At 41.6% G+C, this 27,628-nt stretch overlaps 3 protein-coding genes across 3 annotated transcripts; 2 read left to right on the forward strand and 1 right to left on the reverse strand.

Moving 5' to 3' along the window:
- The first annotated feature begins 1,937 nt into the window (after window positions 1-1,937).
- On the forward strand, window positions 1,938-3,074 carry LOC113149575 (5-hydroxytryptamine receptor 1E). Its single transcript, XM_026341780.1, has one exon. It carries the CDS (start codon window positions 1,938-1,940, stop codon window positions 3,072-3,074), a length of 1,137 nt encoding a protein of 378 aa, XP_026197565.1.
- A 2,218-nt stretch (window positions 3,075-5,292) lies between these two features.
- Window positions 5,293-22,648, forward strand: znf292b (zinc finger protein 292b). The gene is made up of 8 exons (XM_026340905.1): window positions 5,293-5,498; window positions 9,327-9,481; window positions 9,647-9,725; window positions 10,021-10,156; window positions 12,237-12,439; window positions 14,194-14,330; window positions 14,619-14,760; window positions 15,572-22,648. The coding sequence occupies exons 1-8, from the start codon at window positions 5,334-5,336 to the stop codon at window positions 22,313-22,315; spliced, it is 7,761 nt and encodes a 2,586-aa protein (XP_026196690.1). The 5' UTR covers window positions 5,293-5,333; the 3' UTR covers window positions 22,316-22,648.
- A 76-nt stretch (window positions 22,649-22,724) lies between these two features.
- On the reverse strand, window positions 22,725-26,580 carry cx28.8 (connexin 28.8). Its single transcript, XM_026340906.1, has 2 exons — window positions 26,266-26,580; window positions 22,725-25,128 (listed from the first exon to the last, which is right to left on the reverse strand). Exon 2 carries the CDS (start codon window positions 25,111-25,113, stop codon window positions 24,307-24,309), a length of 807 nt encoding a protein of 268 aa, XP_026196691.1. The 5' UTR covers window positions 25,114-25,128; window positions 26,266-26,580; the 3' UTR covers window positions 22,725-24,306.
- Window positions 26,581-27,628: the final 1,048 nt, after the last annotated feature.

Here is a 27,628-nt window from a genome sequence, read left to right on the forward strand (position 1 = left end):
GGTTAAAGAGCTGTTTCTATGGCTCTGCGACTCCACAGACCCTCAGTGACAGACGTTATCTACAAACAGAGAAGACTTGGAACAACCTTCCCAGTGGCGGCCGACCTTCCAACATTAGCCCAGGGGCATTGGCACGTCCTGGAAAACACAAATAATTCAAGGAAAACCTCCAAACAACTGCAGACCACTCTCACTTCCACTATCTGAAACTGGGTAGAAATGGCATCCATGGGAGAGTGGTGAGGTAAAAACCCCAAAAAACAGTATCTGAATCCTGCTCCAACACACCTCAATGACCCTCAAATCTTTTGTTAGAATATTCAGCGTATTGATGAGTCAAAAGTAGACAATAGGCGTCCTATTACCAACCCATTCATCCACCTATCCATTATCCTAACCACCTTTCCTCCCACAGGAGTGCTGGTGCCTACCCCAGCTGTCATTGGGCAAGAGTCAGGGTACACCCTGGACAGGATCAACCAGACAAAGACGTCCACAAAACATCAAACTGACGGTCAAGAATGAAGGTTGCAGTGTGATGTTGTTGCTGCTACATGAATTCAGCTCCCATGTCATCAGTCTGTGAGCTGAAGCTCAAGCACAACTGCTTTATTCTGCAAGACAATTATCCTTAGCAAAGATTAAGTCAACCTCTGAAAGGATCAGCAGGAAAAAACACATTTTTTGGCGTGACCTAGTCAATGTCCAGACCTGAACTAGCTGTTAAGTTCAGGTCGTGGTGGTGTTTTGTTTGAATAAAGTTCTGGTTTAAAGCTTGTATTTGGTGTTTGCTCAGGTCGCCTTTGTTTTGTGTTAGATTGTGTTCAAAGATCTGAAACAGTTCAGTCTGAGATATACACAAAAAGATTAGAGATCAGGAGGGAGCTTTAAATATCAGGAATAAAGGAATATGATCTGGATCATTTCCTTCTTGTTTCCCTGTTATGACTTTATTGCTTTTTCAGAGACTCTATGTGAGCCAGCTATTATTACTTATTAATCATATCTGTCACTTACTCTGAGAAGAAGAACCAGCATGCATATATGGCACTTACTTTCACTCACAAAGTGTTTAATGAAAATATAAAATGATGAACTGAAAAGCCTTAAAGCTTCTATAGCTTTACTAATAGTGGGACTGAGGGACATGCAGAGCACAAACCTGAAATAGGGGGGGTACAGTATCAATACAGTGTCATTTAGATTTAGGATTAACGTTATAGTAGAAATTTTAAAAAATGTTGTTTTTATTCTGATTGGTGTTTAATAACTACTAAATAATTGGCTAATACCCCAGAGTATAAATACTGAGGGGGCACCATTGATTTGACAACTGCAAATCAGTATAGCAGTTGTCCATTGAACCACAGGGTCAGTTTCCCCGGCCACATCTCTAATCGGCAAAAGACAAGACACTAAACTCTGAACCAATGGTGCCATAAATGTAGTTGCCTCTTCACAAGGGGAGCAGGGATAAGATAAATAAGATGTATTAAAACATATGGACAGGGGCTTAAACCCCCAGTTTCCTGCCCTTTTTGCACACACCTTGTGGGGCTAAGAGGTGCTAGAAATACCGCTAGAAAAAAAGGTCATGGAATCATTAGTGTCAGCTCAACAAATCAGTTTGTGATATCAGCCTACTGACTAGAACCATCATGTCTGTTTTAGTCTCCTCACTCTGGCTCGCAGTGTGTTTACATTAGCTTTTAAGAGCATCGTTTATTTCTCTTTATCAGCAGGTCCTTAGTCAGGGACACTGTAGTTTGGAGAGTATCCTAGCATTCTGTGTTTGGAAGGCAGAAAGACCATGCAGGATGTACTTTGCTTTCTCTAATGTACAATTTGGCTGTCATGTTTCAGACTTACCTGATATCAAGAGAATGCAGTCAGCCTGTGAGTGATCTACAGAGGAAGTAGCCAGCCCACGTTGACGGATGGACATGGAGAATCACCCAGGGGGCAGCACCACAGGACCCAACATCACAAACTGTACTGACCCACCTGCCAGCAGCCTGCATGACGTCCAATTCACAGACGGAATGGCAGTGGTGGTGGTTGTACTTGGTCTCCTCACCCTCCTCACGGCGCTCGTCAATGGTGCTGTCATTGTCGCAATCTGCACCACCAAGAAGCTCCACTTGCCCGCCAACTACCTCATCTGTTCTCTGGCCATCACAGACTTCCTGGTGGCTCTCCTCGTGATGCCCATCAGCATCCTTTACATCACTATGGAGACCTGGTCTCTAGGTCAGGTGGTGTGTGAGATGTGGTTGAGCGTGGACATGACCTGCTGCACCTGTTCCATCCTGCATTTGTGTGTTATAGCCCTGGACCGGTACTGGGCAATCACCAAAGCCATTGAATACGCTCGTAAGAGGTCGGCCCGCCGTGCCGCCAGCATGGTGGGAATAGTGTGGGTCCTCTCCGTTTTCATATCCATGCCTCCTTTATTCTGGAGGCAAAGGCCTAGCAGCAATGGCCTTCAACAGTGTGTCATAGAGCACGAGCACCTCGGATACACTATATACTCTACACTGGGAGCGTTTTACATCCCCATGATCATAATTCTTATTTTATACTACAGGATCTATAATGCTGCCAAGACACTTTACCAAAAGCGCGGCTCTTCTCGGCACCTCAGCAGCCGCAGCATGGGGAGTCAGAACTCTGTAGACCATTGCCGTGTCTCCCACACTTTTTGTGTGTCCGACTTGTCCAACTCGGATCCCACACTGGCTACTGAAAAACTCAACGCCACCATCCGCATCCCATCCTTTGAAACGGACGTGGACGGGCAGGATGAGAAGAACCAGATATGTACGTCACGTGAGAGAAAAGCAGCGCGAATCCTGGGCCTCATCCTCGGGGCCTTTATATTCTGCTGGCTGCCTTTCTTTTTAAAGGAGCTCCTGGTGGGTCTGCAGGTTTTACAGCCCTCTCAGCTGATCTCAGACTTCCTGACTTGGTTGGGATATATCAATTCTCTTATCAATCCCCTGCTGTACACCAGCTTCAATGACGATTTCAAGCTGGCTTTTAAAAAACTATTCAAAAGAAAAGATCATGTGTAGGTGTGAGGTGCGCTACCAAACACGGGGTACACCTTTATCTACATGCAGTCAGCTGGCAGTGACGAGTTTGACATTGTGCACGAAAAAGGTTTTTGCATCTCCACAAAGTGTATTCCCTGGTTTCTAATTAAAGGATTTTTTGTAACTACTCTATTCTCATTATATTTACATATCCATTAATGCTCCAAATGATAAATTAGAACAATGCATGTGTTATTTTTTATATAGTTTTATTACTTATTTTAGAAAACCGCACTAATCAATGTTGTTGATGTGACATGTGAGACATAGGGTAGCATTATAGCAGTTAAGTCTTGGAACATGCTTCCTATGGAAAACCATGTAGGACCAATAGCATGGTTAGGAACCATCCCAACCATCCCTGCACTTACAGCTGCTGATTGGCTGAACACACCTGATCCAGATGATTGACCTCTGGCTGCCTGGGTAGATTATTAGGGGAGAGATAGTTGGAAAACAAGCAGGGCTACAGCTCCCTGAGACCAGGGTTGCCTAATAAGAGTGTTTAAAAAATTGAGGCACATGCCACACCCACATGGTGTCCTTGGCTATGGTGACATAACTTGAGAGCGCAGGGTTTTGTGCCACCTTCTATAGGAAGCATGAATCAGCCTTTGCAGCAGAAAGAGTAGTGGATAAGACCACTGCTCAGGGACTAGGTGATTATTGCACAGTTCCAGGAAGAGCACATTTCTGTTCATTTAAATCTAAAGTACCAGCCCAAGAAGCTGCTTTTCCAACACTCAAAAAAAAAAAACGAAACCTTGACATGAGGTAATTTTATTAATTAAAGTCAAGGTTTTGGTTTCTACAAAGTTCAATGTCAGTTGAAAGCAAACTATTTGCTTTTTGCATATTTGAGTTTAATTTTTGCATATATATTCCAGTTAAAGCGAATGTTTTGCTTTCATCTGACACAATTCAATTTCATGGAACTTTCATGACTTAAATTAATTTTGTTAAGGTTTCCTTTTAAGGTTTCCTTTTTTGACTGAAGGCAGTAGTCTCTAAACAGCCATACATTTAGTATGAATGGAAGAAAAGGACAAGAAGTAGCTGTATAATAGTACTAGATAATAGTCATGACTATGGGATTGACTCCGTTTGATGCAACTTCTTTAAAGAAACAATAAAAATACAGACATTGTCAGTGTTAAATTAATAAATTGTTGAGTATGGCAATTATTATTTTGACCTATCGATTATATTTTTCCATGCTGATCCTTGTTTACCACATACAAAACAAGTTATATAGAAATCATTCAGAATTTCCTATGGAAGAATTAGCTTTTTAGTTTGAGTTTTGTGATATTTTGTATTAGAGACAAGCACAGTTCAATAATCTCTAACGGTTTAGGGTTCTGACAGATTTTGTATTAGATTCAGCTGTCGCCTGAAACTGAAGCTCTGATGTGACCGTGGAATAGGATTTGTCAGATATTGTATTACAGCAATATCTAACAACTATGCTGTGTGTAGTTTCTGGTCTGATGTAAGAGACAGCATCCTGATGCATGGTACAGCATATCATTCATCCAAACAGTAAGTTCCTTCAGCTTTTTCTCATGATACAGCTTTTGGTGTGTTAACACAAGTGGCAATGCTTTTACCACAGATGATTTTCCCCAAATAAAGGTAAATAATATTTCTTTATTTAATAGAAAATAATCATGATAAATTACTGGCAGCTGCTTTAGGATAAATCCACCACATCAACTTGAGAGGTTGTTATTCACGTTGATTTGCTGCCCCCAAGTGATGGAAAAGTACATCAATGTTATATATAAATAAAAGAGGGGTTTAAAACATCAAATTGATCACAAATTCAGTGCCGACATTGGTACAATAGTCTCTAACGGGTGTTTTATATATATATATATATATATCTACACATGCGTCCATTATTAGAAAACATAAATTAAAGGATTAGTGTTTTAAGCAAGTCACACAGCAGGATGCATTTCTAACACAGAAAGGAGATTCATGTGCAGAGTTCTGCATTATATGTGATAAAATCCTGTCTGGGGCGAGATGCCAGCTGTCAGCCGAAGTAAGTGGGAAATGTCAGGATCGCTGCTGTAAACGGATCTCTCTGTTGTTTGTTATGTTGTGAACGGAACAAAGACGGTGAACTGTCCCGACACGAGCTCAGCTGTCACGACGGCGTGGCCATCACGACGTAAACATCGCAACAACGTAGCTACGCGGTAGTGGTACGCGCTGGAGCTGGGTGTGAAGATGGCGGACGAGGAGGCCGAGCAGGACGTTAGTCCTGAGAAGAGTATCAGAGAAACGACTGCGGAGCTCAGACGGCGGTTGCAAGAACTTCAAGAAATCGTGGTCAGAGAAAGCGGCGACCCTTCAGGCCAGTACTCTTCTGAGTACTGCCAAGAGTTTTGTAGGGTGAGTTGTTTTTCCCCTTACATATTGATCTGCTAGCCGTCAAGCTAGCAATAATAATATCGGCAACCTAAATCCTGGATAATCCAGGTAAATGTTTAAATTCAAAGCTGAACTATGCTTGCATGGGCTCGGCAGTTGATGGTTGCGTTTTACCCTGCAGTTGCTCAATTAAAGGGCTAATGTTACGGTTAGCAACTAACGTTAATCGTTGAAAAACAGCACAGACTTAGAACTGAAACTAACCCCAACTGCAGTCAGGGCTAGCTCAGCTACCTAGCCACTAGCACACGCTAACACACAGCTGTGTCTGGAGAAGGGTGAGCCTTGTGTTGTTGTGGTTTAAAAATTGATTGGGGTAGTTATATATCGTACACTGGCTTTAACAAGCAAATAGCCGATTGTCTCTGTGTTTCATTGAGCGTGGTGACCGTTGTCATATCAGCAAAGCAGTTCTATCTGCAGCTAGCCAAACGTTAGCTTTTAGCCGTGTATGTTTGGCTACACGCGCGTGCACGTGAGAAGAATTTCGCTGATCGTGTGTAGTGGTAACCTAGTTCCCAAGGTAGCGAAAGGAAGTTGTCTTGCTTTTAAATCGTGTTTCGATGAGTAACTTCCCCAAATGTAGCTGTTTAGCTTACAACAGCGCTGCCTTTTAAATGAACTGCTGTGCCTGAAATACAGTGGTAAGGAGTTATGGGGTTTTCTCGCGATAGATGTGTACGTGCCGAACTGAACGCACGCTTTTGGCGAAGATACACGCCGTTTTCCTCCACAGCGGCGTGTTAAAACCAATTCAACATAAAGAAACCGGAGACCCGTGGAGTAGCATTAAGTACAGCCACCTGCACAAACGTAGGGGCACATTAGCTTTGTTGTATGAGCATCTGAGATTACGGGAGGGCGGATCTGCACCAAGCATCTGGACTTGCCCTTGTAGCGGTTGTCTTGGTTGTTTGGAGATGGGTATATGTGTTTACTGGCTCCAGAAACGTAGCATCACTGTGTTATCTGAATTAACTGTAGAACATGATGAGGAGACAGTGTCATTATAACACAGTCGTATTAGTGATAGGTTATAGGGCGATGTGAAAGGCTAAAGAGGCATTGTTAAAGGTGATGTATGTATTCACAAAACATGTAACGTCTGTAGTAAGTTATAATCAAACAAAGGGGGTATTAGTTCTCAGTCAGTCAACATTTCAATACACGCATAAGAAAGAGCTCCACAACATGTATTAATAACCCGGAAAAGTAAAAGTTTCTGTAGCTTTTATATTTTTCTCCTTTTCTTCTTTTGTTTTGTTCTGTTTTCTGGGACATAGATTAACTCTGGCTGTTGGGTTTACTGACTTCTCCCACCTTTTATATCTAGATAATCCCCGTTAAACCTAATGTCCTGCATTCATTGAGAACTTTAGTAGATATATATATATTAGATACTGCGTTTAACTGAGACACTTTGGTCCAAGTTAACGTGACTATTTAGTTGCATTTTTGGTTCCACCACACCCCACAGGTGCTCAACCAGGCTGAGATCCAGAGACCGTGAAAGCCACTGGAGTAACTGAGCTCACTGTCATGTTAACCAGCTAGAGATAATGCATGTCTAATAACACGAGGTTCCTGTCTAGCTTAAAGTAGACATTAGACATGCAAATTAAACAACATGCTTAAATGTCAAAGGTTCCTACGCCATCTGAAACTGCTACATTTGGTGCAAGTCACTGGAGACTGAGACAGGCTTTCAAACTACCAGGCAACAAGAACAAAGGTTATATAGCATCTTTTTGCAACTTCATAGAAGGAAGTCAGACCTTTGACTGTAGTCAGACTTAGAGTGAGGTGCTGTAACTTCTGTAATAAGGATAACAAAATAAATGTATTGAGGCCCCCCTTATATAGTAAGGAGTTTGCATGAAAGTTGTACAGAAAGGTGTCAAAGAGTGAAGTATGTTCAAATGATCACCAGTCATGTACCAACACCTACTGCAGAAAGGACACAAAACCAACAGCTGTGAAATTGACCTCTAGCCCGTCATCGAGTTACACTGCCCGTCCAAAAAAAAAAGTCACACACTCTAATATTTCGTTGGACCGTCTTTAGTTTGATTACAGCACACATTCACCGTGGCATCGTTTCAATAAGCTTCTGCAATGTCACAACATTTATTTCGTTTAGAGTTGCATTAATTTTTTGCCAACATTTTGTATTGATGATGGGAGAGTTGGACAACTGCACAAAGTCTTCTCCAGCACATCCCTAAGATTCTCAGTGGGGGCCACCAAGTGTGAAAATGGTGTGTCATGCTTTCTGAACCACTCTTTCACAATTTGAGCCTGATGATTCCTGGCATTATCATTTTGGAATATGTCCATCCCATCAGGGAAGAAAAAATCCATTGATGGAATAACCTGGTCATTCAGTATATTCAGGTAGTCAGCTGACCTCATTCTTTGAACACATAACCTAGAACCTAGACCTGACCAACTGCAGCAACCCCAGATTATAGCATTGCCCCCATATGCTTGTACAGTAAGCACTAGGTATGATGGATGCACCACTTCGCCTCTCTGTTTAACCTGATGTATCCATCACTCTGGAACAGGGTAAATCTGGACTCATCAGACCACATGACCTTCTTCCATTGGCCAGTTCTTAACCCAGTTTTAGTAGTTTCTTTGCTAAATGCATGCCAATAATTCGATCCTTCTGAAACAGATTAACATCTTTTTTTCACGACCACATGATGTGTTTTGCAACATGGCTGAACTACTCACTGCATCAGTTTGGGTTAAATAACTTGTTGCCAGCTAAAACATAATCATTGTTTGTTTGTTTTTTTGGACAGGCAGTGTATTTACGGAATTAATATTAACCGACATCTGATAAACAGACCTGCTGCTGGTGATAGTAATTTTAACCAGCATGAGCTACAAAGCAGAAACTGCTACATGTATTTCTTACACACTGCTTTTAGCTGATCTAAGGGAAAAATAAGAGGAGTGAAATCGTTGTATTTTGTTGACTACAGAATCCGCTGCACTGGTTCATGCACTCACCTTTTCATTCACATGTAAAGTGAAATGCTTCTGTGTAGGCTACCATAAAGGAGAGCAGCAGAGTGAGGTGGAAACAAAGTGTAGTTAGGAGAGAAAGAGAATTTGATTTGCACAGGCAAGCCACTTGTTTTTAGTAAAATTAATTTGTGTGTATTTTGAGATAAAGCCAGGAAACATCACTAATATCAATGTTTTTACAGGATATATGAAATACAATACAGCACAAAATTGTTATCACTTTAATAATTAAGTGTTAAACCTAGAAAACTATTTTATTAATTTTGGCAAAACCAAGCAGCTGGCTGGTCCACCCTGACAGTCAGTTCCAGAACAGGCTGATCAAATGTTAGTCACAGCACTGTGTGTGCATTGAAGCTTTTTCAGTTCTGTCAGTATTCTACACTACAATAATTTTACATTTACATTTAGTCATTTAGCAGACACTTTTATCCAAAGTGACTTACAAGTGAGGAACAAGGCAAGCAAACAAAAGCTAAGTCAAGGAGAAAAAACATCAAAACAAGAAGAGCAGAGAACAAGAACAGTACTAAAGAAGGGCTTCTGAATGAAAGGATGTCTTCTTTCAGTCCTATTCCAAACTTTACAAGCCACTGATGGAGAACCCAGTGCCAGTGGTTGATGATGTTGCATCAAAGGAAAGTTATCAGCCTTTTTTGCTTATGTGAGAAAAAATGGGAGAATGAGCTACACCAATAATCAGATAATGACCTGCTCTTTAGTAAGTGAATAACCGTCCTCTCTCTGCAGACATTGCTCGAATATGCAAGCCGTTGGAAGATAGAGGAAGAGCCTTTGCCGTTGGTGGAAGTGTACATAGTCGCCCTGTTGAGTTACGCCCAGGCCTCCCCATACCTCTCCCTGCAGTGTGAGAATGTTCCTCTGGTGGTTGAGAGGCTCTCATTGTAAGTACCATTTAAAAATCTGAATAACTAAAGATGGGGGTTACTATTTACCGTCAAAGTTAATAATGATAATGTTGGATGCAAAGCAGTAATAAAAGTTAAGCTTTCTTGTTAAGTTGATCAACACGGATCATCCTGTTTTTGTTGTTCAATTTTGTTCTAAAGGAGTTTTGTGGAGCTCTTGCTCTCACTGAAGGATGACGTTCCAACTGGCTTATGGAAAGAATTCAAGTCATCTGTGCAGGTGAATATGCAGATTTTAATTTAAAGACGTAATAAAATCTAAATGTTGCACCTTATTGCAGTCCACACACACACCCTCAGTCACTTGCACACTGTAAAGGTTTACACTGTGTAAATGCTGCACTGACATTTCTAAAAGTACAGAGAAGAAATGTTTCAACTTTTAAACTGTCTCAAATCTGAGCTGAGACTTCACACTGAATTTAGTCCAATAAAAAAGTTTCTAGTTTAACTAACCAGTTCAGATTGATTTACTTTGTGACGTCAAGTGACAGTGTTTTTTCTGTTTTGTACAGTTTGCTCACAATAAGCTGTGTGACAATGGACTCACTCAGCTTTCCCTACTTTCCGCATTGGGCCAGTATGATGGTGTTTGGACCAACAGAGTGCTTCAAGGCCTTCTGTCCAACGAAACTCTGCAGACCGAACAAGGTGAGTTGCTGTGCTGATTTTTCAATTCAGTTAAATTTTGTTTGTATAGTGCAAAAACATCAAAGGATATAATCTCAAGGCACTTTACAGTGTTTACAGTTTAGACCTTACCAAATATTATTGTATACAGAATTGTATAGAAAACCCAACAGCCCCACTTGAGCAAGAACTAGGTGACAGTGGAGAGGAAAAACTCTTTAACAGAAGAAACCTCCAGCAGAACCAGGCTCAGGTTGGGCTGCTATCTGCCTCGATCTGCCTGGGGTGAGTGGAAAGAGGAGAGAGAGAAGAAGAGCAGGCAACAAAAAACAACCAGGAGGTTTTTAGGACCAGTAACTGCACTCAGGAAATAGACCATTTAAAGGCAGAGGATACCTGCAGAAAAGTACAGAGAAGAGAGTCAGGGAGGAGGAAACACATTACTTTAGGCCAGTGCTATGCCATCTAAGGTAACAATATCATTAGACATCTCTGAGATTCTTAGGACCTAATAAAATAGCCTTTTTTTCTGAATTTAGGAGTCCAGGCATATGTCTGATTAATTGATTAGTTTCTTCTGGTTTCATAGATAAATATATCATCTGCATAGCAATGGAGATTTAGTGTTTCCTAATAATATTGCCTAAGAGGAACATATATAGAATGACAAGAATCGGTCCAGGCACAGAACCCTGTGGAACTCCATATAGCTTTTGTGTGCATTGAAAACTCATCATTAACATGAACAAACTGGAATCTATCTGACAGATAAGATTTAAACCAGCCTAGTGCTTTGCCTTAAACCCCAATGACATGTTCCAGTCTGTCTAATAAACTGTTGTGATCTATAGTGTCGAATGCAGCACTAACATCTAATAAAATGAGTATAGAGAGAAGACTGTTGTCTGATGCAAAAAAAGATCATTAGTGATCTAGCTTACTTCTGCACAGGTGGTTACATAATTGCTTTGAAACTACTTTTATAAGGATTTTAGAGATAAAGAGAGGATTGGATATTGGTCCATAAATCGCTAAAACCCCTGAGTCAAGAGTAGGCTTTTTAAGTAGAGCTTTGACTGCAGCAACCTTAAAAGTCTGTGTTACATAGCCTGTTAGTAGAAATAGATTGATCTGATCTAATATGGACGTGTTGATTAAAGATAAAACATCTTAAAACATCTGAGCAGTCTAGTTGGGATGAGGTCTAAGAGACATGTTGATGGGTTGGGAGTTATCAAGGCTCCTAGATGACTTTACAGATCCACCAATACGCTGAAAGAAATGAGGGGGGAATATGTATGTTTGTTCTTCATATGTGCAATAGTAGTGTAGCATTATCAACTATTCTGTGCTTGGGTGACATGGTCTTGGTCTTATTTTTAACATTGGAAATGTATTTGCCATCTGTCTTCATATAGAGTAGTTTCAAATCATATTTTATATTGTATTGTAAATTTAATTTGAAATGGTGTTTAGATTGTCTACACTATTAATGATGAAATGAAACTTCATCATCTGTGGCACTCCAAATTATGGTCAAATGTATTGAAGATAAAACAAAATTATATCATTATATTTCAAGGAATTTTGCAGCAATGATATTTATGACGATATAGAGTGGAAAATTGCATAACATTTGATTGGTTATTGCACCTTGTAGGCAGCAGCATTTATTAGTGCAAACAGTAAGCTGTTGTTTGACTGTGTTTACTTGAAAACAAACGGGTAACTCAAAGAAAGTAGCTTTTTCGAGTACTTGTGGAATAGAGTTTACGTGCACTTAAGGCACCTAGTCACTGGAGGCTGACATGCTACTCTTGCTGTCAGACATTATCATTTGGCTGTTGTTGTTTTCCCTAGGGTACGTAAATGTTCTATATATTTACGTGCTAAATCAATTATATCACAAAAAAACACTTTTTTTTTAAATCACGTAAAAATATAGGGGTTAGCATGGGTAGTAATGAAGGCAGAATCCAGCATATATCTACCATTCCAAAAGTGTTGTGTGCACTATTGTTGCCTATGTAAAAGCTGTTTAAAAATACATAACGCAAGGTAAGAGGAAAATGTTACATCAATAATGCCACTTGTTTTTCAGTTGAGGAGTTCCTGGCACATGAGGGGATGGTCCTGTTGGAGATGAGAGTAAAGCAGCTGATGAAGGAGAAGCAGCTGGGAAAGGCTGCACTGCTGGCAAGGACATGCTGTGAATGTCCCACCTTCCAAGGGAAGGGATCTTTCAAGCAGATGTACCTTGTTTGTCTCTGTGCTACCTCAGAAAAGGATCGGCTCATGGACGAGGTAAGCCTAACTAAAGCTGGGTGTATTGTCATGCAATAGAATATCGATAAAGGATGTGATTCTGCTTAGTAGAGCTTTGAGGATATATAGTAGAATATATTCTAACTACCACTGTGAAGTGTTACGCTATATGTTATCTCACACCTTAATCGCTGTAATTGACCTTCCTGCGCAGTTCATCTGTTCATACTTTAATCAGGTAACAATAAACATAGACACGAAAATCCAGCCCAGTTACTGGAAGAGAGGTCAGAGATTGTTCAGGTGATTAACAGGTTCTTCCAGGCTGTGGTCAAAATGTAAAATGTGGTCAAATGACAACCGTATTAGTCTGGGGTATACTGATTGTGAAAATTACAAACCTGTACTAAGCCTTGCTTAGAAGTACATTTCCATGTCATGTTACACATGTGAACTGTACAATTTACACCACTAATATGTCTAATATGTCTCTCTATGTCTTATCTCATTGACTGTTAAAGTCAAATGTTAAATGTTGTCACTATATATTTGTTAGCTTCTCTGTTCAAACCGTTGTACTCTTTAAAGAAATGTATCTTTTTTTGACTATTGATACTGAACGACAGCATGTGGTGTTGATGGCAACACAGAACCTGTGGTGTATTTTTTTAGGTAGTGGACTATTCCTTCAGTGTGTGTATGTGTTTGGCCAAGAGGCCCTGTTGACTTGCTTCTTCAACTTAAGCCATACTGTGACACTTTACACCAACTGGGTGAAACAAATAAGAGCAGTTATTTGTTCACATCATTTAAGCAGTATTGAAAATGTTGTCATTTTAATGATGTTTGCTGAGATTTTCAAATGCCTTGAAATGTCCTAACATGAAAATGTTAGGACAGTTGATGGCATTGCACTTTACCCCAAACCTTAGTCTGTATTCACATCCACATTTTCCCTATATAAAAAAAATTGAAGAGAGAGAGTACAAACAGATTCATGTTCATTATGGTAAAGGATAAATGGACTGCCCTTAGAGAATACTTAAGAAATTACCTTATCCTGAGGTTAACAGCCGAGACGGTATTTATGGTAAATAGAACACAAACAAGAGTGCGTGCTTGTACACACAAGGTCATTGCAGTGGCTTGGCAGATAATGGTGCACTGCAGAAAACAGTTGAATGTGATCAAACCTTTTTCCAAAAACACTGTGTTGTTGTTGGCACCTTCATTCTCCCTTCCACCACTGACACTACAGGGGGAAGTTAAGTAAGGCCCACTTCATGCAAATATCTTCTGATGCAGTGTAAGCTGCAGCCAAATGAGATCCAAAGGCAGTCATGTTCATTCAAGCACAAACAGAAAACAAATGGTTTACCACTTACTAACTATAGAGTTATACTGCTTTAAACAACATGAAGGAAAATCAGTGGAGTCCCAGCTGTCTTGTTCTGCATGATGTGTCTTTAAAGAGTTACAGTGACATCAAAAAACAAAAATGATGTGAAATTGAATCGCTGCCATCGCGGATGTTTCTTTAGGCAGCAGATGCATCAACATGACTCTGTGCTATGTCTTCTGCTGAGTCTAATATTGTCTTACTTTTAATGTTTTTCATAACCACAAGATGGCAGACTACACCTAAAAGCAGTTTTTGAAACTGTCATCATTTTATGATGTCTCTGTTTATAATGTATTTTACAAAACATTCCAAGATGATGATTATCTTTAAATGGATATTTATTGTTTCCTGTGAAACTTATCTACTGTATACATGGCATCTATCTGTGCAGCTTTCAAAAGAGGACTGCCGCAATGCATTAGAGATGATCTGCAACCTGGAGTCAGATGGAGATGACAGGGCAGCTTTCAGCTTGTGCTCAGCCTTCCTCACAAGACAGCTTCTCCAAGGAGACACATACTGTGCTTGGTAAGAGCACCCATGCTAAGCTGCCAGTGTGTGTGTTTGTTTTATTCCCTCATTAGTTAATTTACAGGAAAGCAGATTAAATAGTCTAGAATAGATTTTGAATGTGGCATGTGTATTTGGATTAAATTAAAATACAGTGGCTAATATGGCTCTTCTGCTACACAGTGATGTCATTGTATGTCAATTAATAAATGCTCATGGCCTAATAGTGTTAAGAGACTATGGGCCTCTTAACAACAGTTACATTAAATGAACAGACATTAAATATGCTTTTAATTCTTTAAATAGGGAGCTCACCCTGTTTTGGAGCAAGCTGCTGAAGCGATTGGAGCCATTAGAGCAGACCTTCCTCGACAGATGTCGCCAGATGTCCTTACTATCCAAAACAGTGTACCATATACTGTTCCTCATTAAGGTCATCCAGTCAGAGGTCAGTAAACAGTCAGTTGTGGTATTTTCAAAGTGTGAGCTAACTGAAAACAGAGGCTATCATAATTAACCTTTCATCTAGTGTATACTATACATAGTCAATGTTTGCTTCAATTTAAAGCAATCTCTTTAGTTACAAATGATAACTGCATGCAAACCATGAAGTTTTGCATGGATAGACAAAAGCAACCCATTGATTTACAGTGGATTCATAAGCTAACCATATGTTAGTTAATGAGTTCCAACATATGAAGAGAAAATTCTATACCTTTCCCACATCGTAATTGACTTTTATGCTTCATGCCAATCATAAGCATTTTGTATGCAGTGAGGTCGCTTACATTGGTCGTAAGTGACAAAGCTCAAGGTATCAGCAATAACTTTTCCATATTAGAGACATACAGAGCCTGTAGATGAAAAGTGGATAAAGCAGACCACCTCTGCTGCTGGCCACCATTTTTTACGTTTTTCAAAGCCACGTTTTAGGTCTGTGGGAGTTGGGATTTATTATCCAAAATAGCTTTTTCCTGGTGCTTATTCTTTATTGCACTCAAAAGGATTGTGACATTGCTATTAATTATTAATTTAAATTTTTTTTAAAGATTTATTTTTTATTGAATTTAGATCTAGCAGCACCCAAATATAGGTAATTCTGTGTTGTTTGTGGTTGTTTGTTTTGCTGAACAGTAACAATTGCAACACAGGTTGTGTCTTTTCTTGAAGGTTGAGTCTTTTCTTAAAATGAAAGTAAGTTGGGGTAAAAAATTCCTGTGTGTGGTAGCTTTAAATGATTTGGCTTCTTCTTTTCACAGATTGACAGTGTTGGGCTGCCAGTTTGCATTGAAATGTGCATAAGGGCTCTGCAGATGGAATCAGAAGATGGAAACACCAAGCCCACTGTGTGTAAGACTATTTCCTGTTTGCTTCCCACTGACCTGGAAGTCAAGCGAGCCTGTCAGCTGACTGAGTTCCTCCTGGAACCCACAGTGGATTCATACTATGCTGTGGAGACTCTTTACAATGAACCAGATCAAAAATTAGAGGAGGAGAATATGCCTACTCCTAACTCACTGCGCTGCGAGCTCTTGCTGGTTCTTAAAACTCAGTGGCCTTTCGACCCGGAGTTCTGGGACTGGAAAACACTTAAGCGTCACTGTCTAGCACTAATGGGCGAAGAAGCTTCAATAGTGTCATCCATTGACTTGCTGAATGATGCAGAAAGCCCCGAAGAAGAAGAAGACTTCCTTGGTCAGGAAGATTTTAATAATTTCCCCGATCATTTAATTAGTGGCACCTATGAACTAACAGATATTATGGACAAGAGACAGAAAAACAGAGAAATGAAGAAACTGAGAGAAAAAGGTTTCATATCCGCCAGGTTCAGAAACTGGCAGGCATATATGCAGTACTGTGTGCTGTGTGACAAAGAGTTTCTTGGCCACAGAATTGTGCGCCATGCACAAACTCATCTGAGTGATGGAGTATACAGCTGCCCCATATGTACTCAAACCTTTACCTCAAAAGATACATTGATTCCTCATGTAACATCACATGTTAAACAGTCCTGCAAGGAAAGGCTGACAGCAATGAAAACCAACAAGAAATTAGCTAATCCTAAAACTGCTGCCCCCGTTATTGCAGCATTACAGGCCAAAACAGAAAATGAACCATATAAAAATGGTGATTCCCTAAGGCAAAATGGGGGGTTGGATTGTAATGCTCATGCTAGAGTTGAAATGCGTAACACAGAGAGTAGTGAGGATAATATATGCCCTGTTGGAAAATGTAGGAGGGGTTTTAAATTTTTCAAAAACCTTATTGCACATGTTAAAGCTCATGGAGATAACGAGGAAGCAAAGACTTTTCTAGAAATGCAGAGCAAAAAGGTTGTTTGCCAGTACTGCCGTCGCCACTTTGTTAATGTCACCCATCTTAATGATCATTTACAAGTTCACTGTGGTGTGAAGCCCTACATCTGTATACAGTTGAACTGCAAGGCAAGTTTCCTGTCCAACACTGAACTCCTTATCCACAGAAAAACACATTCTGTTTTTAAGGCTAGATGCATGTTTCCAAATTGCGGAAAGATTTTCAATGCAGCCTTCAAACTCTATGATCATGAGGCACAACATTATAAGACTTTCACTTGCAAAGTTAGAGACTGTGGAAAGGTATTCCATTCACAGCAACAACTAGATTTGCACCAGGAGAAGCATGTCACTCAGGAGGAAAGCCCACCTTCTGAGCAGACTACACAAAATACGCAACATGTTCCTTCACTCGTAGAACAAATGCTTTCCAACCACACACCCCTTAAACAAGAGAACTGGGACAGTGAAAATGCTGTTAATCTACCAAATGGAACACAGTCCATGTCCATTGAGAGTTTGGGTAACTCTTCAGAAGCACCTGTGGAAACCTTAGGACAGTATGGAATCAAACAGGAACCTCAGAACATGCCTTTCTCAACCAGTCCAACACATCATTTAAATAATTCTGTGATTCAGCCTGTAATTTCAAACTTGTCTGATTCTGATAGACAAAGAGATGGATCAAGTGGTCATTCTTTGGATTATATAACACCTCAGCAGAATCAACCAGTACCTCCATTTGGACTTCATTTAGCTAACATGTCACTTAGCTGTAATACTGCTGTCTTACAGGGCCAGCCACAAAGGTTCCCTAGTAATGTAAATGGTGGACCAATGAGTTACAACTCTGACTGCAACTTATCCTTGCCAGGACAGCACCAGTCAACGTGTAGTAGCAACCTATTAACAGCACCACCACCAACAAACTCCATAGAGCCAGCAATGTCACAACCACTTCCTCCAACAGTAACCTCTCATCCACTTTCTGGGAACAGACCAGAGAACTCTGTGACGTCTTCTACAAACACATGTCCCCCTCCTGGACAGAGAGAACGATTTCACTGTGCATTTGAGACATGTACAAGACATTACAGCTCATACAGAAGTGTTACTAAGCACATGAAAACAGTTCACCCAGATTTTTACGAGCAATGGAAAGTTGCTAGAACTAAAATCAAGATAACCTACGCTCCAGCACCAAGTACCTCATCAACTGAACACCTCAGTTTACTCACCTCACTCCAGAACCAGCACAGAGGACCAGTACTTGCAGTTCAGCGGCAGAACATTATCCAGTCGCCTCCCTATACTAATTTCGGTTCAAGTTCAAACCACCCTACTACTCTGCCTTCAAATTCTTCATCTGCCCACAACCAGAAAGCATCACTTAGAATGGAAAATGTTTTAAATCCCATTGTTCTCTCTCAGTTAAAAAGTGATACAAATCCACTAACTCCGCAGTCTGAAGTTTCAGGAAGTCAAAATTGGCACACAGCCACTGGAGGTGAACAAATTCGTAACTGTGGCACGTCTCCAGTCTATCCATCTTGCTCTATGCTAGGATCAACAATGAACAGACCAGCAGAGTGCTTGCAGTCAACTCTTACGAATGATGGGTCCCAATCAGTTTTCCCCACATATGCAGAAGGTGCAAAGGTGTCACAACAACCAGTAGACCTTCATCCGCCATATACCTCTCAGGCTCAACCTGTTGTGTCAAGTTCCAGAGCACCTGAAAAAACACAGTCAATGCAAAATCACATGCAGTCCCATTTTCGCCCTCCAGACAGTGAAAACAACACCCGACCCCAAAATGACCCAGTAGTTTCTAAAACTAATTCTGAAAATCAAAAGCGAACCAGGAGAAGCAAAAGGACCAAATGGCCAGCTATTCTTAGAGATGGCAAATTTATTTGTTGTAGGTGTTTTAGACAATTTAATAGTCCGAAATCTCTTGGAGGCCATTTGTCCAAGCGTACCATCTGCAAACCATATGATGAGTCAGAACTAAACACAGACCTGCCAGCATCATTTCTTGACCTACTTAATTCGGAGAACACAGCTAACCCCGCTCAGCCACAGGTTTCTTATAATCGTGCAGTGTACCCAGAAAAACCTCAACAGTCAATAACAAGTGCTTCAGCGGTGGCAAAAGATTACCCCACTCCTGATTATCCACAAAATAATCCACCAAAATATGGGAATGGTGAGTCGCATGATGACATCCTTAAACAAATCATGGCTGAATCCAATATGTCTGATCTTTTTGTGCACACCCCTGCTCCCCACTCATTGTTCCAAAACTGTTGTGTTCCCTATGGAGCTGGTGAGCGTTTGCCTGGGAGCTCAGTCATACAGCATACAGAACACATCCAGCTGAAGAGAGGGGAGAGGCGAGAGGATAACTCGTACAGTACAGCCCATTATCCACAGCCAAGCGCTGATACTTTTGGAAGTGAGTTTTCTGACCCTCTTCTTTCTCAGATATTCACAGAAAATCCTTCCACCTCTGTTCCTGGCAATGTTCCCACAAACCACGTGACTCCAGGGGAAATTCACAGTGAAGGGTATCACTCTGAGAAGACTACTCAGACACGAGATACACAAACCGTGTTACCTGATAGTTCAGCAACAAGTGGCAAGCAAGTTGAGATGCAAAAGAAGACGACTGAACAAGATATTAAAAAGAGACTACGGGAGCAGATTTTGGCTGGCGACTTTCAACGTAGAAACAGCTTGTGTCTTTCAGGTAACACTGATCTTAATGCCAGTTTAAAGAACCCCATGTCTTATGGCCCAGTGTGTAGTCCTTCCAATAGTGTTGCACTTAATCACATGTCTTGTGATGCAAAGAGCAACTCAGTTAGTCAAGGACAAGTTGTTCAAGAAAACTCTGTAATCCTTCCAGGAACCTCTGGTGAAATTGAGTGCCTGCTTAACACCGAGAGCTTTACTTGTTTCAGAGAGACTTCTACCCCACACCAAGAAGTACAGAGCCCCACAGGTGTCACTGCAGCAAACGATGCAGATCCTGAACCCACTCAGTTATCTGCCATCCAGCAACAATGGATGACAGAAATTCAAACTGCGTTTGGAAAGCTCAACTTAGTCAGAGAAATATCTGATAAGGTGTTGCATTCTGTGAAAGAGAAAAGCAATGCAACAAACATTCAGATAGGATCTGCAAAAATTGACTCGCGTCGCCTGGTGTCATCAACCTTAATCAAGCCGTTTGCTTGTGAGTGTGAGAACTGCACGTTTAGTTCCATGTCAAGTGAGGCACTCTGGAGACATCTGTCCAAAACTCACAACTACACGCTTGACATGGTGAATGTGGTTAAAAAGAGATATGGCCAGTATGCTCCCTTCAAGTGTCAAACATGCAGTAAAACATTTACTCGAAATTCAAACCTTCGCACTCACTACCAGTCAGCTCACAAATTATCAGCTGAAGAAATTGCAGATCTGGATGTGAAGCGCAGGCTGGCCAAAGCTGCTGCATCCACCGCCGTCTGCAGTGCCATTCAAAGTCTGCCTAATGGTACGAGCCAGGCTCCAGCACCTCAAACCACAGGACCTACCCATCCATTATTGGAGAACAGGAAACTGCCACATTCGCTTCAAGATGCACTAAAACGTGAGCAGGCCACAGGACCACATAAGAACAATGACATAACCAATATGGAATTTCAAGATGACAGTCGCTCCACAGTCATTCAACCTTTGCAAACAGCAACCATGTTTAATCAAATGACTCTACCAGCAGAGCCTCAGATCTCGACATCAGCCTTCCAGTCCTGCACAGCAGCAGAAAAGCACACACATGGACAGCCAAGACACTTGCCCAAGCTGCCCACTCAAGACATAAGTGGTGAACAAATTGAAGGCCATGTGGCCAAATTGTCACCACCTCTCAGCCAGGCTCTGTCTGCCACTTCCCAGGTTAATGGGTCTCTTTCTATGAACAAACAGTCAGCTATGAGGAAGCAGCCTATAGTTAAACCAAGCATAGACGTTAATAAGAAGGCAAAAGAGAAGAAGTCCCACTCTGCTGATTCAATGAGTCCGTACAGACCGTATCGCTGCGTTCATCAAGGCTGTGTGGCAGCCTTCACCATCCAGCATAATCTGATCCTCCATTACAGGGCTGTCCACCAGTCTGCTTTGTCAGCTCTGGAAGTGAACAAAGAGCAGGACCAGATTGAGGGAGTGGATGAATTAATGGAACACGAGGAGGCGGAGGAAGAGGAGGAATCAGAGAGAGAAATCCCCCAAATTTCTGAATTCAGATGCCAAGTCAAAGACTGCTCCCGAGTTTTCCAAGATGTTCCCAACCTTTTGCAGCACTATATTCAGTTGCATGAATTCAACCTTGAAAACATTGGTGGTCTCTTATCCAGTATCAAACTTGGCAAGTTTGCTTGTGGCCAACAAGGATGTATGGCGTTCTTCACCACTGCCTGGAAGTATATAGCGCACATCAAAGACCAGCATAAAGACATAAAAGTAGCCAAACCCGAGCAGTTAAATGGCTCATTCGTGTGTGAATTTGAAGGCTGTGACCGCTCGTATGCCACAAAGTCAAATCTGCTCAGACACGTAATGAAAAAGCATCATGACTTGTACCAGCCTAAACTAAAGAATCAGTTGGTAAAAGATGAAGGGGTAAAACAAAACTCTAAGGCCCTGCATTACCAAATCACAAAGACAAGTAATGGGAAGGAAAATATCGAGAGCAACAAAAAGATCCTGCAGAGGGGAAATGACGCCAAGAGAGTTGGCAAGACAAAAAACAATCACTGGACTAAATATGGAAAACCATCCCTGAAGTCTAAAGTGGAGGCAGCTGCAATGTGCACTAAGAAATTCTCTCTACAATACCCCTGTATGATCAAAGGCTGTGAGTCAGTCATGAAATCAGAGCGAAGCATATTAAAACATTACATGGGGCATGGACTGTCAGAGAAATACTTAGAACTACAAAGGAGCCACTTCATATTCTGCAAGAAGTTGCCGAGGCAGAGGTGCCGATCCATCAGGAGCGATGATTCCAAATCGGACAACACATCCGACCTGTCAGACACCGAGCTGATGGCCGACGCTGCTCTCGAAGGAGAGGAATATGGGTTTTCCAAGCCTGTACTGCGCAGGAGAGGCGCAGGAGAAATCTCTGCCATGCTGTTCGACAGCAAACTATCTAACGACGAAAGCTCAGATGGCTCTGTGGTGCTGAAACGCAAACGAGGGCGCCCGCGAAAACTGATTGAAAAGATAGTGAAACGCAAGAAAATCCCACGCACAACCAAGATGGACGTGATCTACAACAGGGATGATGAATCGGACACCTCCTGCCCTACAGCACTGCGGGAGGATGTGACCGAGCAGAGCGCTCCTCTGGCCTCCTTCAAACCAATGGGATTTGAAATGTCTTTCTTGAAATTCCTGGAACAATCAAATAAATCGGATTACACCTTCACAAGGAAAGTGGAGGTGCCAGAAACGTGTAGAAAACTGTCCAGTGTGAACAGCAGAGACACATGCGTCAGGTTCAGCAACCGTCAGAATTTAAAATCACTCAGCAAGGTGAAAATAATTATAGATGGGACTTTTTCTGGCATCACGACCCTCATGCTGAAACAGCTGCAGGACATGCAGGCCACAGTAGTATTGGAAAAAAATGAGTAACTCAGGCCTCGAGTCAAATCTGCTGCAGACCAGTGCCCTTACACACCCAATTACTACAGTTCAGAAATGTACAATTTGTCTTTTTTAAACACAAATGTGTATAGCATGTTTTTATTTATGGAGTCGAAACGTTAACTGAAAAATGAAACGTGACATCAGGTTTTGATGTCTTAATTATCCCCGTGGGACTTGGAGTCAAAAATGATTTGAAGTGGACTGTGTTGTTGTGTGTAGTTTGTGATCTGAAATGTTGATTATTGTGCATTGTGTAGATAATTTGAAATCAGCCACTGCCACCAGCAGTCCTGTTATTAAAGACGTTTTTTTGTACAACCACTTTGAGTTGTTGTTCATCATTCCCCGTTTTGTTTAGATCCACACTGCCGATTAGGAATTCTGGTTTATGCTGCAAACTGTGGAGCTGCTACGTCCACACTGAAAAAGAGTTGTGGACATTTCTCAGATGTTAAGGAGCATGAAGCATTGCTGTCGTGAGGTGTGCTGAGGCGTGAGACTGCACTAGAACATTTTTGTCTAAGCCTTTTTTTTTTTTTTTTCCCTTATCACCTGTTAATCTACCACTAAAGGGATAGTGCAACTTTTTTTTGCTTTCTTGCCTTAGCTTACTTTAAGGACTAAAGGTAAAAAAAATCTGTCCACACCTCAAGTTCCATTAACCAACACACAAAATGGAAAGACAATGCAAAATGTCCCTCACTGTGGTAAGGTGTACATCCCACTTTGAGTGTTTGATTATTCCTTTATGAAAACTGTTAACCGTTTAACTGAGAAGGAAAAAAACTGGTTTAGTTGAGGTTGGATGTAAACGATGTATTATTGCACTTAATGTGTATGTAAGTCACAATTCTGCAGTAGACAAACCTACACATGATAACAATTACCTTGTTACTTTCTCCAGCATTTATCATTATCATCAGTGCTAATGTTGAATCTCTAGAATACATTTTCAAACTAGGCTGATGTTCACAATAATAAATAAAAGCTGATATGGGTTAGTGACACACTTCAAGTTTGTTTTTATCTACTGTGGGGAACAGGTTTTAAACCAAACTCTAACTGGATCAATATTGAGTCATAGGTGAAAATTACAATATGAGGACTTTAACAAATTAAGTTTAACTGGAAAGTTCTTGTGATGAAAATGTGTTTGACAGTTAGTCTCCGGATACATCTGACAACGAAACAGTCGGGATACGTATGTAGAAATGTAGGTACAGTGTTTCATTTAATCTAATGTGTAATAAAGAAATAATCTGACACATGCAGCATAATACAGTAATGAAAGATGAAAGAATAAAGATGTTATTTCAAATGTCAGTGAAGACAGGAAAAATAAATAATGAAAATAACTTAGTTTAGTAGACAGCTTAGTTTTTCACAGCAGATATTTAGGCTTGACATAACAGCAAAAGCACAGTTGCAATAGATAAAATAAAAAATGGCTGCGTTCCACTTTGGTCAGCTACTGAATGCGTGCTGGCTCAGTGTCACAACTTACTGCTGCTGAACTGAGTCACTGATAACACTAACTCACCATCGAATGCAGTGAAAAATCAATTAAAACCACTGAACTCAAAATCAAGTCAAGGATTTCACACGTCTATGAACTCTCACAACACACAACCTTTCAAAAAATAACAGTCAAAATTGATTAAATAGAGACTAAGATATTCAGTCTAGTCCAATAGGGTTCGAATCCCCCCAAAAAATACATTTCCCATAATGTAGTGGTAACCCCAATGTGACATGACATCACTATGACATCATTCTAATCAGATTTCTCAGAGCTCTTCCAGATGACTCAATGCAAATATTTCCACTCTTTTACAGGTGAATTCCTCATTCCTCATTATAGCCGTGTGTAAAATAGGTCATTGTTGAGCAGCACAGCGGGTAAAAGGTTAGTGTGAGCAATGTAAACAACGTTTTTCACAATGGTTTCATTTGGAGATGGGAACACGATGTGTCTGTCAGTCAGTCCCAGCCCTCTGGGACTGGACAGGCTGGTTTTCAGCAGCTGACACAGGCTGCGCGCTGCCGGCCTCTGTGTTTGCTGTGGGCCCGCCCGACGCAAACGTGTTGACATTAGAAACAGATGGCCGGCTGTAGTTGAAAGCCTTGTGCTCTCTGCGCACGTACCGCCTGGTGAAACGTCTCCACAGCTGCTTCCACACGATGTACATGAGCTCTGTGAAATTCAGAGCGATGCACAGGATAGAGGTGCAGCCCATGATGTAGAGGAAGATCTTCTTCTCTTTGGCTTTGGCGATGTAACAGTCCACTGTGTTGGGACACGGGCTCTGGCTGCAGAGGTGCAGTATGGGCACGTCGAAGCCGTTGTACAGGTAGTAGAAAGCGAGCAGTGAGCCCACCTCGAATGTCGTCTTGAAGACCAGGCTGATTATGTAGGTGCAGAACAGCCCCCCATCGATGCTCCCTTTATCCTTGTACAGCTTCCGCTTGTGCTTGGTCTCCCGGTGCTCCCTGTAAGCCACATGCAGGGCAACCAGCAAGGACGGAGTGGACACCATGATGAGCTGCAGGGCCCAAAGGCGCACCTGGGAGATGGGGTACAAGTGGTCGAAGCAGGCGTTCTCACAGCCAGGCTGCTGAGTGTTGCACACAAAATCCTTCTGCTCATCCTTCCACACCTGCTCGGCCGCCGCCACGTACACCAAGATCCTGAAGAGAAACACTACAGAGAGCCAAATGCGCCCGATCACAGTAGAGTACCTGTTCACCCCGCTCAGGACGTTCTCCAGAAAGCCCCAGTTCATCTTCCTCCAAGTCTCCTGTTGGGGTAAAAAGACCAGATGGAGATGAACATCCATGGAAACACTGGTGACCACCTCCCTGGGTCCCATTGACTTCCATTCACTGCACTGTAGTATCTGCGTTATTATGTGATTGGACTTGATCATTATGAGAATGATTTCCCCCGTCCTGAGTAAATACAGAATGCAGTTTGGAACTGATGGCTTAAAATAATATTAATTTTAAAAAAAAAACTCACTAAGGGTGACATTATTTAGTTCTACACGGTGTGAGGCAGGTTTGAGCAGCTTTTTTCCCTCAATGAATGAAATCATCACTTAAAACTGCATTTTGTATTTACTCAGCTTATCTTACAGTAATGTAATATTTATTAATTAGTGTGATCACCTGAATCATATAAGTTTGACAAATCAGGAAGGAGGCAAATGCTTTTTCACGGTCGACCTCCAAATGGATTTTTCATGATATAAAATCTCATGTATTTTATTATGTTGAATTTGCAGTGGATAAAATAAGCCTGTTTGCTTTTTCACCAGTCTATACAAAATATAATATAATAATTGTAAGAAAAAACGGTGCTTATTAGAACTTTTTCTAAAACAAAAACTAAAAATGGTGAGAACAGGGTCAGGTTGAGGGAATAAAACGAGCTCTAACGCTTTGACTGTTCCCAGGAGCTCAGTGGCCTTAAAAAAGTTTGGACCCACCAGGTTTCTTCCCAGGGTTGGCCGCCAGTCAAACTAAAAGTGGTTCTAAGTGGTCCAACCAAAGTGGATCTCTTTAACCCAGCAGGTAACAAAGCAGGAACAAATCCTGCACCACAGCCTCCATGATTTCATTTGCAAATATTCAAATGATCAGCAACAGCAGCGCGGCTGTCACTGTCCTCCTTTTCTTTTCATTACCAAACGCCTTGATTGCTTCATATTTATATGTATGTTTAGCATGTGACGTTTATCTATCTCAGTTGGGATTAGTTTGGCTGAATGCGGCGTTAACAGTGCGCAGTTTCTACGGAGACAGCGCGTCCGCACATTAGCAGGCCTTATAAAAGGGGCGCTTTCTATTTCTAAGACGCTGATATTCTACCGATATGTTTTTAAAAGGGTACAAATGTGTGCAGCCTTTTCCAAACAGAAGTGAGAGACACTTACCGGTGGTACCCGGGGGGACTTCTCCTCTGTTTACCAGCAGTCGGCGTCTGCGCGTCCTGCGCACCTGCGGGTGGAACCGCTCCGTGCCACACCTTATCCCGCCGCACGGACGACAGCCGGCTCCCTTTAGCAGTCTTCATGTGTCACATGCTTTCTGTTTTGTTATGAATGGCTAGAAATGGTGTGACCTCTATCGCGCGCGGGACACGAAAAGCTTACATTACTTTTTGAGCGAGGTGGAGCGTGCGTGCGTAAACACGCAGACATCACCATGGAGCTTCTCAATAATAACTGCTGCCTGTCCTCGGGCTGCGTGTGTGTGTGTGTGTGTGTGTGTGTGTGTGTGTGTGTGTGTGTGTGTGTGTGTGTGTGTGGAAGGAGGAGATGGACACGCTCTATTCTCTCACCTGGACGCGCACATGTAACTTTGATGAGAGTCAGATCACATCACGCTGCTGTTGAATAATACAGGTGCGCGCACACAGGTGAGCTCACTGTGGCACTACTGTGGGTGTCAGGTGTACACCTGCACTGTTCAGATCCTAAAGTACACTCTGCTTATCTGTGGTTGTTCTATCTGTAGAGTACAAAGCTGCAATTTATCAATCACTGTTTAGTAGGAACCCTGCAGGGGGGACTTCCAAACACTTGGGGGCGCTCTTCCACAACTTCTACAGAGGCATGGCTCTGTGCACATTAAAACATTATTTAACTTTAATCACAGAATTGTGTTTATGAGTTTCAAGTCAGAAATTTCATATTTCAACAAGGTAAAATGGATCCACTTTAATGTGGGTTATGTCCATAAAGGATTAAGAAGTTGTAGCACTAATACAAACACTGTGAAGACTGCCAGAACTCAGCCTAAATGACAGTGTCAGAAGGCGACAAGTGTATCTTACAGAAGTGCACAGTCACAAGATTTGACAAATATAAGTTGAAGATGAGTCCGGTTGGTAGCTCTGCATATCATTGTCATGCAGATGTTAAACGTGAAAAGTGAGTGTGTGCTTTTAACAGTAACTAGTTCTAGTAATAAGGGTCCTACACTGCACAGTGACTTGTGCAGCCCAGTGTCTGTACGCTGACTCCACACATCTCATCCCCCAAGTGTGGAGACGCTCAGCACTCTGTAGGTGTAGGGCAGGTCTACAGCATCATCCTACAGGACCTAAGTCAACCCTCACTGCATGGCTTGTCAGGGTCTGTTTGTGACCTAATTATTTAACCTGGTGACATCATGATGAGGTCACCTTAACAGGGGAATTAACTGAGAAGCAGACTGTGACATCACGTGTGAGCTAAAACAGCAGGATGATACATATACGCTCAATTGTCAATTCACAGGCCACGGCCTTCAGGG

Source organism: Anabas testudineus, chromosome 24 (genome assembly GCF_900324465.2).
Source record: "Anabas testudineus chromosome 24, fAnaTes1.2, whole genome shotgun sequence".
Lineage (NCBI taxonomy): Eukaryota > Metazoa > Chordata > Actinopteri > Anabantiformes > Anabantidae > Anabas > Anabas testudineus.

Bases quoted from the DNA above. Each gene is read 5' to 3' on its own strand.
- LOC113149575 (XM_026341780.1), top strand. From the start codon at position 1,938: ATGGACATGGAGAATCACCCAGGGGGCAGCACCACAGGACCCAACATC.
- znf292b (XM_026340905.1), top strand. From the start codon at position 5,334: ATGGCGGACGAGGAGGCCGAGCAGGACGTTAGTCCTGAGAAGAGTATC. The intron at 9,482-9,646 runs GTAAGTACCATT...TTTGTTCTAAAG, and splicing joins GTGGTTGAGAGGCTCTCATT to GAGTTTTGTGGAGCTCTTGC. The intron at 12,440-14,193 runs GTAAGCCTAACT...CTATCTGTGCAG, and splicing joins AGGATCGGCTCATGGACGAG to CTTTCAAAAGAGGACTGCCG.
- cx28.8 (XM_026340906.1), bottom strand. From the start codon at position 25,113: ATGAACTGGGGCTTTCTGGAGAACGTCCTGAGCGGGGTGAACAGGTAC.